This window comes from Frankliniella occidentalis, unplaced genomic scaffold (genome assembly GCF_000697945.3).
Source record: "Frankliniella occidentalis isolate FOCC.00 unplaced genomic scaffold, Focc_3.1 Scaffold169, whole genome shotgun sequence".
Classification (NCBI taxonomy): domain Eukaryota; kingdom Metazoa; phylum Arthropoda; class Insecta; order Thysanoptera; family Thripidae; genus Frankliniella; species Frankliniella occidentalis.
The window spans coordinates 248,923-264,933 of NW_026267295.1; the positions used below are offsets into that span (position 1 = coordinate 248,923).

At 43.5% G+C, this 16,011-nt stretch overlaps 4 protein-coding genes across 5 annotated transcripts in view; 2 read left to right on the forward strand and 2 right to left on the reverse strand.

Annotated features, from left to right (window-relative positions):
• The window catches only part of LOC113205788 (netrin-3-like), a 94,938-nt gene extending 90,701 nt beyond the window's left edge, over positions 1–4,237 (forward strand). Inside the window, exons 6-8 of the mRNA XM_026421578.2 lie at positions 2,919–2,987; positions 3,062–3,239; positions 3,326–4,237. Of these exons, the coding sequence (XP_026277363.1) occupies positions 2,919–2,987; positions 3,062–3,239; positions 3,326–3,479 (401 nt within the window). The 3' untranslated portion in view covers positions 3,480–4,237. The remainder of the gene's footprint in view (positions 1–2,918; positions 2,988–3,061; positions 3,240–3,325) is intronic.
• Positions 4,238–4,308: 71 nt separating this feature from the next.
• LOC113206050 (kelch-like protein 20) lies at positions 4,309–8,600 on the reverse strand. Its single transcript, XM_026421978.2, has 12 exons — positions 8,453–8,600; positions 8,272–8,341; positions 7,802–7,977; positions 7,618–7,732; positions 7,194–7,499; positions 6,838–7,110; positions 6,523–6,733; positions 6,265–6,443; positions 6,058–6,172; positions 5,793–5,967; positions 5,547–5,708; positions 4,309–5,475 (listed from the first exon to the last, which is right to left on the reverse strand). The coding sequence occupies exons 2-12, from the start codon at positions 8,272–8,274 to the stop codon at positions 5,385–5,387; spliced, it is 1,806 nt and encodes a 601-aa protein (XP_026277763.1). The 5' UTR covers positions 8,275–8,341; positions 8,453–8,600; the 3' UTR covers positions 4,309–5,384.
• On the forward strand, positions 8,569–13,080 carry LOC113205877 (heparan-alpha-glucosaminide N-acetyltransferase-like). The gene is made up of 13 exons (XM_026421778.2): positions 8,569–8,710; positions 9,137–9,282; positions 9,375–9,490; positions 9,570–9,679; positions 9,805–9,932; positions 10,016–10,102; positions 10,238–10,344; positions 10,428–10,535; positions 10,612–10,876; positions 10,963–11,239; positions 11,341–11,465; positions 11,580–11,763; positions 11,860–13,080. The coding sequence occupies exons 2-13, from the start codon at positions 9,154–9,156 to the stop codon at positions 12,036–12,038; spliced, it is 1,815 nt and encodes a 604-aa protein (XP_026277563.1). The 5' UTR covers positions 8,569–8,710; positions 9,137–9,153; the 3' UTR covers positions 12,039–13,080.
• Positions 12,724–15,639, reverse strand: LOC113206204 (trypsin-1-like). 2 transcript variants are annotated; one of them, XM_026422215.2, is made up of 7 exons: positions 15,534–15,639; positions 15,257–15,412; positions 15,120–15,181; positions 14,931–15,022; positions 14,495–14,753; positions 13,921–14,067; positions 12,724–13,231 (listed from the first exon to the last, which is right to left on the reverse strand). In XM_026422215.2, exons 1-7 carry the CDS (start codon positions 15,550–15,552, stop codon positions 13,076–13,078), a joined length of 891 nt encoding a protein of 296 aa, XP_026278000.1. In that variant the 5' UTR covers positions 15,553–15,639; the 3' UTR covers positions 12,724–13,075. The 2 variants fall into 2 exon arrangements, with proteins under 2 accessions (XP_026278000.1, XP_026278077.1); XM_026422292.2 differs by having other exon boundaries at positions 15,257–15,371; positions 15,529–15,634.
• Positions 15,640–16,011: the final 372 nt, after the last annotated feature.

The window sequence follows — 16,011 nt, forward strand, 5'->3', positions numbered from 1 at the left end:
ACAGACGTGACAGACTCACGACGGACACATCGCCTGACCCCTCATCGACTTGGACTGAGCTTCGCTCAGCGATTATTTTGTTTCTCCGGCTCAAATTGTGTTTGGAAACATCTTCATTTTTCCCCCCAAACAGCGCGTAACAAGTTTTTGCCGTTTTAAAAACACGCGCCGCCGACCCCTCCGGAGGGCTGCGCCGGGCTATGTGCGCGCGGGTGGCAGGAAGGCCCATCTCGTGGCCATTATTGCTGTACCTGTGCCCCGGTGTGCCCCTCTCCGGCCCACCCGGTGCCCCGCTGGCCTATCCCCGCCTATCCCCGCCCGGACAACTTTTACTATTTCCAGCATCGTTCAGAATGCGTGTGTCGGGGCCCGTGCCGTGCCGTGCCGCGGTGCTGTGCTGTGCGGTGCCGGTGCCAAGGGTAGGCAGGCCCGCCCCGCAGTCACTTTGCTCCCATTCCTCCGCCCTCAAGCACCTTCAAGTCCAGGTCGTTGGGGCGAGTGTGTCGCCTCCCGCCAGCGCAGTCACCGGACGGGAAAAGTTTCCAAACGGACATGGCCTTAGAGGGGCCCCTGCGGCCTACCACACCACGCAGCGCCCCTCTCCTCCCCTCCCCCGACCGTCGCGCGCTAACAAGGCCCACCGCGCCCACCAGAGCAAGCGAGAGCGAGACGGCCCATCAGGGTGGGAATGGCAGGTCTGCTCAGCGGATGTGTCTCACGCTCTAGGGGGGGTGTGATGTGGCCGAGGATGGGACTTACTCCGGGGGGGAGGGGGGGGGGCAAGAGGATGTCCATCGGCAAAGCGGGGGAGGAGACAGCGGCACCTCCAGATCTCGACGTCGCTCCAGACCCTTCCAGATCGCTCCAGGCCTCTCCAGGCGTTTGCCTCCGGGTCGCCACTGAGGATGACAAACCACCGGCCCAGACCAAGCGTCGTGTTTAGCTCGATTTGAGACTGGGGATGTGCCCCGCTGGAGGCAGGCATGCCCGGAAGGCCCCTCCGGCTCGCGGAACTAGACATGGGCCCTCGCGGCCCTCATTTCCGGCAAATGGCTCTTCTTTCAACTTTTCCGGTTCTGATTATGATCCCTTGCCCGGGGGATGGCAGGGGTCTGTCGGGGCGGGGCAGGGTAGGGTGGCCTGTCACAGGATGTCGCAGGACGTCACACCGAATCCGGTTTGCTAGCGAACAAATTTCGAACGATTTGTCCATCGAAATGGCAATTTCTCTTGGGATATTTTTTCCTCCGCCGGAAAGGGTGAGTTTTCCGTCATTCGTTTTTTTCGCGTTGCGGAAAGGGGTGAATAAAAACTTGAGAGTGTTTAACGTACAACCAACTGGCGACGAGAAAGCGCTGCGGTTTCATTTTTTTAAATTGGTTTCGAGGAGATATCGGCAGACAGATTAAACTTTTGGCTCAGCGAGAAGAGGCCTTTTATTATGAAAGCAGCAATTATGCCAGGAAAAAATTAACGAGTTCGGTAAAGTCGAGGAGAGGATGGGGTCGTCTGTCCTCTGGCCTCTATAGTGCGCACCAATGCATGGATCTGGGTCACAATGTGCCAGCTATTTAGGCTCTCATTGTCACTATCTTTTATCTCTCTCTATACCTATCAGCCTGATCCTCGGACCCCTTTTCCCTAAAGGCCTGATGTTTGTATATTCGCGGGTGTGGAAAGACGATGACAATGCTACAGACTCTACGATTTCCAATGAGAAAACATTGCTTCGCACTGCTTAGAAAACTAAAGATCCTGGCACCAAGTAAGCTAGCTTTAAAAAAATTCGAACATATCTTCGTACATACCAAGCATTTTTTCGTGATGACTGCGCATGTATTCGTAGGTCACAAAGCATTGCTTTGTAATTTACAAAGCTTCCGTTTCCTTCGTACACTTTTTGCAGTGTCTGCACTCCGTTCTCCATGGGACTTTACTACTCCGGCGAAAGTGATGATGCCCCAATTATTCTGCACTCCCCTGCGGGCCCCTGCGGCCTCAGAGTTAATCACAGATCCATTTCTCATTAACCCATCATCCAATCTGATTAAAATGCAGCGCGACGCGTCGCAACCCCCTCCCCCCCCTCCCTCCTCCCCGACCCTCCCGGTAGCGGCAGGGACAGGAAGTGGGTCAATACACAGTGTCCTCCTCTAGTCGTTATTATTTGCCCTCCTTCCCTCCCCCGCAGAGTTTATGAGCAAACCGAACAGGAGAGGGGTTCGGCCGCAAAGTCGGAAATAATGGGCTGAGATAAACTTCTTTCTCGTTTCCCTGCTCCCGCGCGCTTTGCCCGGCCCGTGTGTGTGTGTGTGTGTGTGTGTGTGTGTGTGTGCGTGATGTGTCCCCGAGTGGCGTTCCCTATATATTCGAGGATCGTGACTCTGCTCCTCCTTCTGCCCTGCGACATGGTTGCGACGCGGCGTGGCGCTGCGCTGGCTTCCCTTGCCTGGCCCGGCCCAAGCCCCTGGTGCTGCCTGCAGGATCCACCTTTTTGATGTCCTGGCCCCTGGCCCGGTCGCGGGGTAGCGCGGGGCGCAGCGGGGCGCGTCGTGGCATGGCATGGCTCGCACATTCGCATAGAGCGTGCAGCGCAAATCAAGCCGGGTCTGATTCAATTCAAATACCAAGCAGGGCTGCGCCGCGGCTCGCCCGGCCTGGCTTTGGTCGGGAGACAATCGAGACAGTCCTACTACACACCCTACACCTGTGCGGCGTGCGCGCAGTGCACCGCAGGCGCCTCCAGGGCTTGGCTGGGGGGCCCTTTTGCGAGTTGCATCTTGTTCACGGGGCGAGGCTGAGAGGCTTCGCTTGGGCGGCGGAGTGGTGGTGGGAACCTGATTTGGGTTAACATTTGAGGCGCGTATCTTGTACATTGGCTAACGGAGAGTGTTGTGCGTTTCCGTTTCCTGTTGCAGACCGCTGCGGGAAGTGCACGGCGAGCAGCAAACGCCTGAACCTCAGCAAGTACTGCAAGCGTGACTACGGTGAGTCCCCGTGCCCCATGCAAGCTCAGCAGGACGAAGGGAGGAGGGCCTAACTGGTGTGTTGTTTGTTGCAGCGCTCATGGGCGAGGTGGTCGGGCGCGAGGCGGTGTCGGGCGACTGGGTGCAGTACACCCTCGCGGTGCACAGCGTGTTCAAGAAGTCGAGGGAGTCCCGCCTGAGGAGGGGCTCACTGTCGCTGTGGGTCCGCGTGAGCGACCTCAACTGCAACTGCCCCCGCATCCACACGGGCAGGTGAGCGGGGCGCACCGCAGGGTCGTCGGGGTGGCTCGGGTGGCTCGTGCAAAACTGGACCAACGGTATCTGTTGTTTGATTGCAGGTCGTACCTGATCCTCGGCCAGGAGGAAGACATGGCGTCGGGATCGATCCGGCCCGGCCTCACCGCCGGCCGCCGGTCCGTCGTCATCGAGTGGCGGGAGGAGTGGCACGTCAGGATGCGGCGCTTCCAGCAGCGCTCCAAGAACTGCCCCTAGTCCAGGGCCCGGAGGGGCTGCAGCCGGGCATGTGTGTGACCATAGTGCCAGAGACGGAAGGCCGACAGAGGCCAGTTGCCTGGCTGTGATGAACAACAACTTTCTATATACGTACTATTTTCCCTTTGACAATGAAAAAATTTCAACAACAGAAAATAAACACGCGAATCTTAATAATTTAAGATTAGAAAAATGAAATTAATAATGTGGTTTGTAAAGAGAATCTATGGAAACTGTAGATATGAGTAATTGTCATGTGTAAAATTTGTGGTGTGAGTGCTGGTATGAATGAGAGGTCAAGTTTTATGTACAAATTTCATAAGGTGTTGTAAATATTGTGAATGAATGAATAAAGTATGAATGGAGGAATGAATGAGAATACTTATTTATTGTATTTTTAAAGTTTTCTGGTGTTCTTTTACAAGTACGTAGATAGATGCCATTAGTGTTACTATACAACTTACAACTGAAGTAATCAGTTCGTGTTCAAAAAAAATAATACTAATGTTGAAATTACTGAGTAATTGAAGTCTGTGTTATTTAGATTGATTCAAATAAGATACCAAAGTACCAATTTAATGGTGCTACAGCACACTTTTTATTTTGTAACATCATTAATTCAAGTTCCTTCTCTGCAGACAAGCAGCATACCTGTTACTGATTTATGTTGCTTCAATTAGAAAGTTCCTCCAACTTTATGAAAGCATCTCAATATGGATGTCTCATTCCAATTTGTGAATTAAAGAGTGTAAAACTAGGCAAGTTGTGTTTTTCTGGAAAACTTAGTCAAATTTTTCAGTTCAGTCATATTTGTAGAAAACTCATCTGCTCTGATCAACTTTAAATATTGTATATTTCATACACATAAACAGATAAATGTACTGCAGGTAATTTTTTTTTTTTTGGCAAACATGACTATTAGCTGTAAATTATCTTCAACATTTTGTACAATAATTATACAATAAAGATAAAATTATTCATAATAAAAAATTATCTAATGTTGCTTTTGAAATGGACAAATCCGTAAATAAAAATCACAGACACGTTTTTGTTCTTGAGAACAAGTGGCACATTAGTACATTAGTTTAGTACACAACAGTGTGGTGAGAATATCTTAATAAAAAGTTGAAGTTTGATATTGTTCCAGACAAACTTAGTTTAGTCCTTACAAAACTAATACCCTGTTTTGGTACAGTTGTTAAAGAAATTGGCCAAATGAGGCTATGTTACAAAGATGCACAAGCATACAACAAGAGTCTAGAGATGAGATCACCCAAATAAGATCTAGATTTAGAATATGAACACATAAGACAATGAACTACAAAGGTTCTAAAATCTAAATCCAACATTTGATTAAAGAGTGTGTAGTATGTCTCATCATACATAATATGATTTTAATCTATATGAACTGAGTAGATGTGCTACATTCAAAACAGTTACGATATGATAGTGTTAAGACTAAGGGCACTAAACATAATTCATAAAACATAATTCATAAATTTGTGCAACAAGCAGTCAGTTACTCACAAACATCTTTCATCCTGCGTAAGTAGAAAGAGTGAAGTAAATCTTTCCGAATTACCTTACATATATTTTCCTTGTCTGATGCTAAATAAACTTCACTGTGAGTATGACATTTTCTTGCAGAACTCTTTACAAAAAAAAAATACTGTTCCTGTGTGTCTGATTCGAGTAAGGAAGTGCAACGCAGCATGACGGATTGCAAAGTCTGATACACAAAACATGGTCTGGCAGACATCTTCCTAGATATTGATGTCATTACTACAAATATTATTAGTACTATATGGTTGAGAATTTTTTCTAGAACTATGTCGATCTTAAGTAAGTCACTGGTCTCCGAGCAAGGGCTAACGATAAGTGATCCCTTGTCCGAGGCAGTTGATATCATGGTTCCTCCCTCGCTATGACTGGAACTCTTAATGTGGCAGCTCCAACTCCATATCGACGACATTGCATAGCTTGCACACAATGCCACCTGTATGAAAAAATGCTTAAAAAAAACGCAACAAAATAATTACAGAAATAACTACAGAAAGTTTTCATTACCTATTAGTACGAGGGTTGAATTTTTCAACTGTATTTGTGTAGTGCACTCCATTGTAGCCCCCCACACAGTAGATACGATTATCTGACACAGAGATGCCGAAGCTAGCTCTTGCAATTGACATTGGAGAAACAAAACACCACTGGTTAGTCAGGGTATCATACCTACACAGAAAGAGATGCATTAACAAACATTATGAAAACAGATAAAATAGGTATTAAGAGTTTCAAAGATATATTTTATTTTACCTCTCTACAGATCTTAACCAATGCTGTTGCCCACCAATACCACCAGCAACATATATAAACTGGTCAATGGCAACACATCCAAAGTCATACCTTGTTTCATTTAATGAGGCAATTCTAAACCACCGATTTTCATTTGGATCGTAACGTTCAACAGAGTTCAAAACTGTGCCATCCCCTGCAAAGAGATAGAATTTTTGTTTGAAATTATTTCACAATGGTATGAGCCAATGGATTATAGCAATTAGAATTAAAATTAAATCTTTACCTGTTTTACCTCCAACAGCATACAGTGCTCCACCAACAGTAACAAGGCCATGAAAAGCACGAGATGTCCGCATAGGAACAGATGGTTTCCAATTGGAACATTTTTCATCCAAGCACTATAGAAAAACATGAAACATAAAATTAGCACGCATATTATTCATTAATCAAGCTTAATATATGGGTGCTAAGTGTATTACTGGACTCTCACCCATGACCTATTCTCCGCTCCTTCTTCACTCTGCCCTCCAGTGACAAATAGCTGTCCGTGCAAGAAAGCCATCCTCACACCTGTCAAAGCTAATGGAAGCGCTGGAAGAGATGTCCATTCATTCTTATTCACATGAAATACTTCCACACTTGCTATTGGAGTTGAGGGAGTAGAACCACCTTCAAATGAAGACACAAAAATATTTGATACAGTGCAATATTTAAAGTTAGAAACAATTATAATAAACATTATACATACCTGCTACAAAAACTTTGTCGTCGGAATAACACACACCAAAAAAACTACGAGGTCCTTTCATGGTGGGAATGACTTTAGTATCCTCACAAACTCCTCCAGCATTTTGAACAGCTGTTGGAATCACACACTTCCAATTATCATAGCCTAATGTGAGGCATTCCACACTACCAAGAGCCATGCCATTCGATTCTCCCCCAAGAGCCAAAATCACCTTAAAAGTTATGGAAAAACAATTATATAAGTAATGAAGTTAGTGAAATAGATTATAATCAATGGATTTCTTTCAATCAGTTCATATTAACACAGATGGAATACCTCTTGATCATCACAAAATCGTAACATACGCCTGGCCTTCTCTTTGTAGCCAGTAGCCCATAATGTTCGTACGTCTGAATCATACCTCTCTTCAAGAATTGTGTTGATTGTATGTTTGATTTGCAATTGAAGGGTAGAGTTCTGAACAACAGGATCTTGCTTTGATTGCACAAGAGTGTCCATAGGCACTTGTATAAGGTGTATTGCTGATGAGAGTTTGTCTAAATCCTTTAGTCTATGGCAAGGATCGTGCTTAACCCAAGCAATTATTATCTGTACAAGAACAATACAGTTTAGTGGTTTCGTAATAATACTGCATAAAAAAAGGGAGAGTTTTTCATTTATCTTAGCATCACCTTAAGAAGAAATCCTTCATCTGGAATATTCAGAATTCGACCCTGAAAAACTTTTAAAAGCACATCTACGGGAGCAAGAAAATATTCTTCATTGGTTGCAACCTCACAGAGATGTTTGCGAGTAAAGCGAATAGCTGCATTAGCCAGATCATTGTAACCACTGTGAAGGCTTGCAGCTGTTAAAACTGATAAGCAGTTAAATGGAGTAAGAGAGCTCAAGAGGAATGAAGTACATGCTGTGCGAATAGATGACAGTTGTAATATATCAGCTATTGACATTAGATCATAAACATTATCATCAGTAACCTGCAACAAAAGTAATCTCATTTAGTTAAATGAAAAAAAAAACAAAAAAAACAAAAAAAACATGGCAGACCCAAACCCACAACTGCATCAAAATAAAACACTTTATACTTAAGTATACCTTCAGCTCAGTTGTATAAATAAAATTCACAACCTCCTGGAGCAGATCAAATGAAATTTCACGCATTTCAACTTTATTTTCTGAGGCCTCACGTAGTTTGCAGGTAAACATAGCACTAAAAGATTAAAAAGTGTAATAATTTTGAGCACTCTAACAGGAATATCATATCCAAAGCATATTTTACCGAAAATAAGGTGATGCTGCCGCAAGAACGATTTTGTGAGCAGCAATTTGCTTTCCCTCAGCAGTGAGAAGAACATCGCAGAGAGTGGCAGACCTCCACAAATGGCACAGATTTTGATGAACACAGGTTGGAAGTAAACTATCTGCATACTGCAGATTGGTAAATGTGTCTTCCTCCTGAAATGAAGTAAACAAATTTTGTAATGTTTAATTTGAAAGAAAAGAAAAAGAAGCCAAAAGCCTCAGTGCTCTCATCTGACAGTCTTAATGTTTTACAAAGCAGAGGCAAAGAAGAGATCATTAGCTTAGTTTGATGAAGAGTACAAAGTGCATGAACAAACATCGACAAAGTCTAGTGAGAACAAAGTAAAATAATAAACAGTTACCACAAGTGAAAATTGATAACCACACATTGTACTTATGTTTAAAGCCTGTGCAAACAGCATAATATAAGAAGAGAATTTGACAAACCATTTTTTTGCGAAGCTGGCAGATATTCCAGGCGGAATAAAACCAGGAAAATTCGTCACGTAATTATTTCCTGAACAAACAAACAAAGAGTATGGTATGGGTAAAGGCAATGACCTTTGCTGAGGCACAAACATATAGGATGAAGTCGCTACATGCAAGATCTTGAGCAAGCTCTATTTACCATTGCACTATACGTGTTTTGCTCGATAATTATCCCCCTTGGCTGCTTTAACGCTGAAATTGTGAAATCTTAACGCAGCATAGAAAGTAAACCAACTACAAGTATGCTTTTGTTGACATGAAGCAGACGAGAGCAGGAGCAGAAGTTCAAAATGTCTTTTCCATTCATATCAACATTGCAGTTGGAGTCTGCTGCTACCTACGACCACGGCTATTTGCACGCAACTAAAATCCCCGGTGCTTCGGGGACGACAGGCTGGTAAAGAACGTTGTTTGTCTTACTGTACCGGAAAGTCAAATTATGGAGTGTCAACGTAGCGATTTTCCTGGAAATTTGTTTTTCTGATTCGTACCTGTTGTCAGATTTCATCGTAGAGCTGGTATGCATTGTTTACGTGACTCGCAGGGGGATGCTCCGGATGCACTATTTCGGTCCGCGGTCTGCTGTGTTTAGATCTTTAGATCATTGTTTTTTTTATACATTTCAATGTTTTCCGACGTCTTACCTCAAATTTTCCTGGAAAACTCACACTGATGTGTTCCCATTTGATATAATCTGTAGCTGTCTAGTTGTATTTTTTTCATTTTTTAAAACTTTTTGCTCTGTGTTATCACTCATAGCTCATAGTTATTGTTGTTGTCCTAATGATCTGGGCTGTAACATATCCCACTATTTCCTTTTTAGAACCATTAACTACTGTCATGGTGGACACAATTCTGTTGGGGCAACCATGCCCTAAAACCCTTCAACTTGATCAATCATGTCTTGAAGTTTATTCTACTATTCCTCATCAAATTGATCTGTGGCACCAGTACATTGATTGTTATCTAGTGAGTTCTGTTGTTCTGATGTTTTTAATAGACTTTAAAATATGGTCAACAACGTAGTAGTGTGATGACTGTTGCTTTTTTTTGCCCTCCAGTGTAATGCCACACATTGGACCACTATCCCTCCAAATGGAACTGCTGCGCTACTCATGAATTCAGCTCTTTCAAGCTACTTTTATTACACAAATGAGCTGGGTCATAAATACTGCAAGTAAGAATCATCCAGCTTTGTCTAATATAAGGTACAATTTGCATGGGTACTCTACTATACTATCCTGCAATTCTTGTAGCACTACGGTTTCTTTTGATGAACATGCTACTTATGGATGGAATATATCAGAAGCCAGTAGCTGTTCTAGTGTCAAGAAAATCAGTAACCCCTCTACTCATCCTCATTTGCGTAAGTAGAAAAAGTGAATTGTGGTTAAATAAATCATACTAATAAAAGATTCATTGTAGTTAGTTTCATCTTTTCATGGTTACTTGTTTTCCTGGTTCTTGTAATGCAATTGTTGTTCTCTGTAGCTTTTGTTGTGGCATTCCTTGTCTATGGAATTGGTGCCGTTCTTTGGTCAGTTGCAAGATGTGTTTACCGGCAAGAGTGGTCAGCTAGGGTATGGTTACTAAATGTCACCTTCTCTGAACTTGAAAATGTGAGTACTTGTTTTAGTTATTGGGTCAAGAAATAGTTTGGTCAGACACTTTCTGATAGTAAATTTAGTGAGCTTTAATGCAGAGGGTAACCACAAACTCTCCAAGACTATCTTGTAAGAGCTCCACTGCGAGATTTCGTCTGAATGCTGTGAAAGCATCTCAGAATAGGGTGAGACTTTATATCCTCTGGTGTCAATAAATTATTCATTGGGTTAATATTAAAAAATATGGACATTTATAACTATCCTTTTTGTTCATTAGTCTTTCCAAACAAATGCAGCTCTTCTTAAGTCTTTAATTACAGGATCTGGGATCACCACAGACTCGGGAAATTTCTCCAGCTATGTCTCGCTTGGGGAGTACAAGGAGGCAAATAAACTCACGTGTTAAATCCTTGGATACCTTTCGTGGGTTAGTAGACTTACAATCTTTCCTCAATATTTTAAAATAAAAACAGTTGCTTTTATTTATTGTTTTGATGTTTTACTTTACAGTATTTGCATTGCTATGATGATATTTGTGAACTATGGTGGAGGTCAATATAGATTCTTTCGCCATACACCCTGGAATGGCATGAATATTGCCGATGTTATATTTCCATGGTAAAACAATACATTATTTCTGGCTTACTCTATAACAGTGTTCAATTTTAGATAATGACAAGTTTTCAATTTTCAGGTTTTTGTGGGTTATGGGAATGTCCCTTGTGTTGTCGTTGAGATCTCAACTCCGAAGTGATCGTTCTCGTTTCTCGGTCTGGATTACTGCTTTACGTAGATCAGTAATGCTTGTTCTGCTTGGGCTCCTACTAAATTCTTTTGGCCATCTCCACAACGACTTGTCAAATTTTCGTTTTGGAGGAGTTCTACAAAGACTTGGAGCAAGTTTTTTCATTATTTCATCAGTTGAAACCATTTTTATGAACTTGCAAGGCCCATCTCAAGTAGGTTTCTGCAAAATTAATTTCAATGTGGCTTTGTAACTGTTGTCAGACATTACCTGTGATATGATTGAATCCTCTTGTTTCAGTATGGGCTTCTCTCAGACTTTTGGGATGGCTGGGCACAATGGGTGTGTGCTCTGGCCTTTGCTGGAACATGGATGCTTATTACATTTTTAGTAGATGTTCCAAACTGTGGGCCTGGGTATGTCGGTCCAGGTGGACTGCACAAATTTGGTAAATTTGAAAATTGCACTGGAGGTGCTTCAGGTTATCTTGACAGAATGATCTTGCACCCTAATCACATGTATCAGAATCCCACTTGCAAGAAACTATATCAGTCCACCCAACCATATGACCCAGAGGGTATGTTTTACTGCAATATAACAGAGTTTCAGTATCTACCCGCATATTTATAAAACTTCTAATTTTATTGAGATATGAATTACACCAAATTTTGTTTTTAGGATTACTTGGAACATTGACAGCTGCATTTTTAGTTCATCTTGGTGTTCATGCAAGCAGAATTATGCTGTGTTATGATTACTCCAAACGCCGTATTGCTCGTTGGTTATTTTGGGGAGTTGTTGCTGTGAGTTTCTCCTACCTCCTTGTTTTTTTTTTTTTAATCGGTTTTTATCTGATTTGGTTTTCTTAATCTTTTTATGGTACAGTAATCAATTAATGGACTGGCTTTGCTTTTAAGGTAATGACTGGATTAATGCTCTGTGGTTTCTCAAAAGAAACCGGCCATATTCCAATCAACAAAAATCTGTTTTCTCTCTCTTTTGTGTTGGTAACTGGAGGATCAGCCTATTTGGTTTTTGCTGCCTTGTATTTCTTGATCGATGTTCGCAACTGGTGGTCTGGTGCTCCATTTAACTATGCAGGTAAGTTTTTCTAATTTGAGACAAATTTGAGTGTACTGTTCTAGATATTTTGTGTGCTTGATTGTACTAATTTATTCTGGTATTTCTGTGTTATAGGTATGAATTCAATAGTTCTATTTGTTGGACATGAAATCACAAGAAATATGTTTCCATGGAGTTGGAAACCTTACTGGGGAACTCATGGAGAGTATCTTGGAATGAATCTATGGGGAACAACTCTCTGGATAATTATTGCTTTCTACCTATTCAAGAGGAACATTTTTGTTACAATCTGAAATATTTCCAATGTAGTCAAATGACATATCTGTCTTAATTATTTGAGTACAGTTATTGGTGCAGCAGTTCTCATTATATTAGTCAAAAGACCGTAAAGTGGGTACAATACACTATTGAGGTTGTTTGACTTCTTCATACCAATGAATTTAATGACTTTACAGGATTGCAGGATTATTAACTCATTTAGTAAGTCACTGAGATGACTAAAATTAAAATGTTTTAGATTAGATTAGATTCTTTGAAAAAAATGAATAGGATGGACAAATGTGAGATGTAGTACTGTATTGCCTGAGAGATTTTAGACTGTTTACACAGCGAAGTAATGTTTGCATAGGTATGGTAATGGACTGTGACAACAAAAATGTATTTCTTATCTTGCCTGTATTTTACATACAGGTTTATAGATGTAAAAATAATTTTGACAGAGCAGTAATCTAAATTTGGGCTGAGACACATTTTATTGCATGTTCTTACCTTATGGTAATGTTATCTATTCAAATATTTAATTTGTATTCTTTACACATTTCAAAAAATGCAAGTTAAATTATGTCAGTTGCAAATTTGATTTGACTGCAATTTCATATTTCGATTGTTCAGTGCATGCTATTATGCTGCATGTTTGTGTTATGTTTGACAGACTGTTATTCTTATTGTGGTTGTGCACCATAACATTTGTGATAAAGCTTTAGATTAAGATTATTTTATTTTATTTGACTTATTAATGTTCTTTGGATTTTTTTCTCTCTAACCATTGACCAATATGTGTGCTTCCACTTACTCTAGAACCTTACTATTTTTTTAGTCTACTTAAAATTAAAGCCCAGTAACCATTAGCATTAAAACATGGGAAAGGTATATTTGTCATGATAATTTTTGTTGTTTACAATTATACCAGAGATTTTATTGTAATGATGTACTACTTATATCATGTGTCAATATTTTTCTGCTTTGAAAAGTTACTTTGTATTCCTCCCCATCAGTAGTTTTGCTCAACTTTTATACATTAATCTGTATTACAAATAAAGATAAGATCTATCTAAATTCCTGTGTTATCTTTGATAAAAGAACGGATATCTTTATGAGCAAGATTTGTGTACACTCCTGGAAATCCGGGTTTTCCGCAGCCCATTCCGAAGGAAACCACACCCACCAACTTCCTAGGGCCCGTACTAAGTGGTCCTCCACTGTCTCCCTGGGGAAAGAAAAGGAAAATAGTGCTTTGAAAACTTAAATAACAACTTATCACTAAATTTGAGTAATGTAGAAGCACTACACGTAATAAAAAGAACACGTCATGCTGATGTTACTGAGGCCCGCGAGACAATGTCGTGAAGGAAACGTCTTTCTGGAGCAGAAGTGCGCCTTTTGACAATTTTTAAGCCACCACATCACTTTGACTCAAATTAAGTGACGGTCAGGTAAGGTCATGCGACCACACGGCGGAGTAAAAGATAGGCCTATTAGTCCGTGACCATACGACGAGGCGATGCTACCCCACGCGCACAGAGACCTTTGCTGGGCGGCGGAGCATACACAATAAAATAGGAGGATAGTGCACCTCTTGCATCTATTTCTACCATGGTTCTACCTAGGTAGAACGGGGATCGAAACCCGCCTTGAGAGAATGAGCAAGTACTCTCCGGATGCTATAGCGTAAATTTATATACAGGCGTGGGGGCTGTCCGCAGTATCTCCTAGCTTCAATGCAACTTGGTAAGTACGAAAGAATAAGCCCAGCCAGAAATTGAACGTCGACTAAACGTTGAATCGACGACGAAGTTGATGTTACGTTGAATTTTGGACCAATGGTCAGATCAAGGTTGATTCAACGTAGACATTCATCAACGCCGACGAATTTCCGGCTGGGAAGGAATCCGTTACCTGGCATGCATCTTGAAGGGGATTTCCGGCGCAAATCATACGGTCTGTGATTTTTTGTTTCGCCTTTTCTTCGTATAAATCACTGCAGTTCTTCCGATCCCACGTTGTTAGGTCGGCTTTCAGTAGACGTTTGGATAGTCTCGAGTGCTAGGTATCAGAACACACCATACTAAACTTTTAATAACATACACAGTCCAGCAAATCCAATATTTCCAATCTTAATGAGTCGTCTGCTGGGTAGGGGATGGTCCAGAGAGTACTTTTACACCCATAAGTCGGCGTTATGAACCTGCCAAGTTCAGGCTCTGCATTGCCTCTAATAACGCCTGGTAGGTAGGCAACATATTGTCCGCATTGCATGCACGTACTGCGGGGTGGCCTACCCCGAGTCTCACAGGCGGCACCGAGCTCTCGTATTTAGCCAAATGAATCCGTGAAAAACGGACGAACTTTCTGGACGATCCCTTGGCCATTCGCAGCCCAATCCACAATCAGTTGGGAAAATGCGGCGGCATGACCCCCACCTCCCTCACGTAATGAGCACGAAGCGAGCGAGCTCCTGGTTTGGACCCACCTCCTGCAGGGCGCCGTAGCCGGTCACCTGGACTCGGCGCCTCGCGGGCACGGGGCCGTCCACCTGAGGAGGCAGCTCTCCCTGCTGCACCGTCTGGCTGAACTCAAACGGTTTGGTCACGTGTAGCACGCTGATGTCGTAGTCGTAGCCTGCCGGCCCGGGGTGCACCAGGATACGGTCCACGGGGTGCAAGCTTCCCCCGAACTGCCGCAGCGTGGAGCCGGCGCGCACGCGAAAGTCCATGGCCTTCTCGGAGTTGCTGCAAGCGAAGCACAAAAACGCATAGTGCTCTGTGGAGAAACTCGCCATCGCCGTCCTCCAGACCGGACCGGAGTGCGCTTCCCCGGGCAGAGATGAATAAGGTAGCAACGCGATTGCAGGGCCGCTCGGCCCGCCACCGTCGCGCTGTCCTGCGTGCGCAGGGTAGGCCACCCACCTGCCCGGGAAGCAGTGCCTTGCCGAGATGACCCAGTTCTTGGAGATGATGGCCCCACCGCAGCTGTGGCGACCAGACTTCTCGATGGACACCTATCAACGGTAGTCGTGAGCGACTTGGTCCCGCGCAGTAGCAGTGTCGGCATAGAGGGAAGGTTGCACGGGGCTCCTTCACGAAGACGGAACTTACTTGATAGGGATAATCCACGATGTCTACATCGTCACCGTTGACAATTCTCATCCCGATGGCAACTGGGGTATGAACATTAACATTACAGATGACGCTCAAACTCTACGCAGAGCGAGGCGAGAGTTAGGCCCCCCTACCCGTGGTTGTGCTGTCGGCCTCGGCCGCAGTCGCGGCAAACAGGACCAGGTGGGCCAGCCATGGGGACAGCTGCACGAGAAGGCGGGAGCGCCAGCGCGGCCAGCACCGACCTCCCTGGACGACAGCACCCCATCGCGCCCGACAAAAAATGGATCCTCAACATCGATTTTTATTTTATATTTGTAGAGAGGGTTTGTATTAAATCGAGATCGAAGACGTTGAACCCAAAGGAGTAACCGTTATCGCTACACTATCGACAAACATTACGTACTTTACCTTCTTGACGGGAGCGCATGGTGCGGGGCGAGGCCAGCTCGAGAGGCGGCCAGCGCTGGCAACGCAGGGCCACCAAGGAGGCTGCCCCGCCTCACCCACTCTCTCCCTCCCCCTCTTTCCCCCTCTCCCTACCACCCTACCTCCTTCCACTCTCTATTCGTCCCTCCTGGTCCTTCCCTTCCGTCCTCGCGGATGGTGGTTCGCGCCGGCGGTTGTACTACTGTACCGCATGCAGGCTCGTGGTCGGTTTGCCTACTCGCCCGGGGCTCCTTGACGGTTGGCAAACTCGCCCTTGCCCGCACAACCGTATGCGACCTCAGGAAATGTAAAGTTTTGTGTCAAGGTATTTCAATTTTCCTTCGGAAAAGTGAGATCAATCAACAATGTAAATTGATTTGAAGAAAAAAAAAATGTGCTCAAATGTTATTGGGTTACTTAAACCATTAATATTAACAAGAATCATTTTTTAAAAATACGC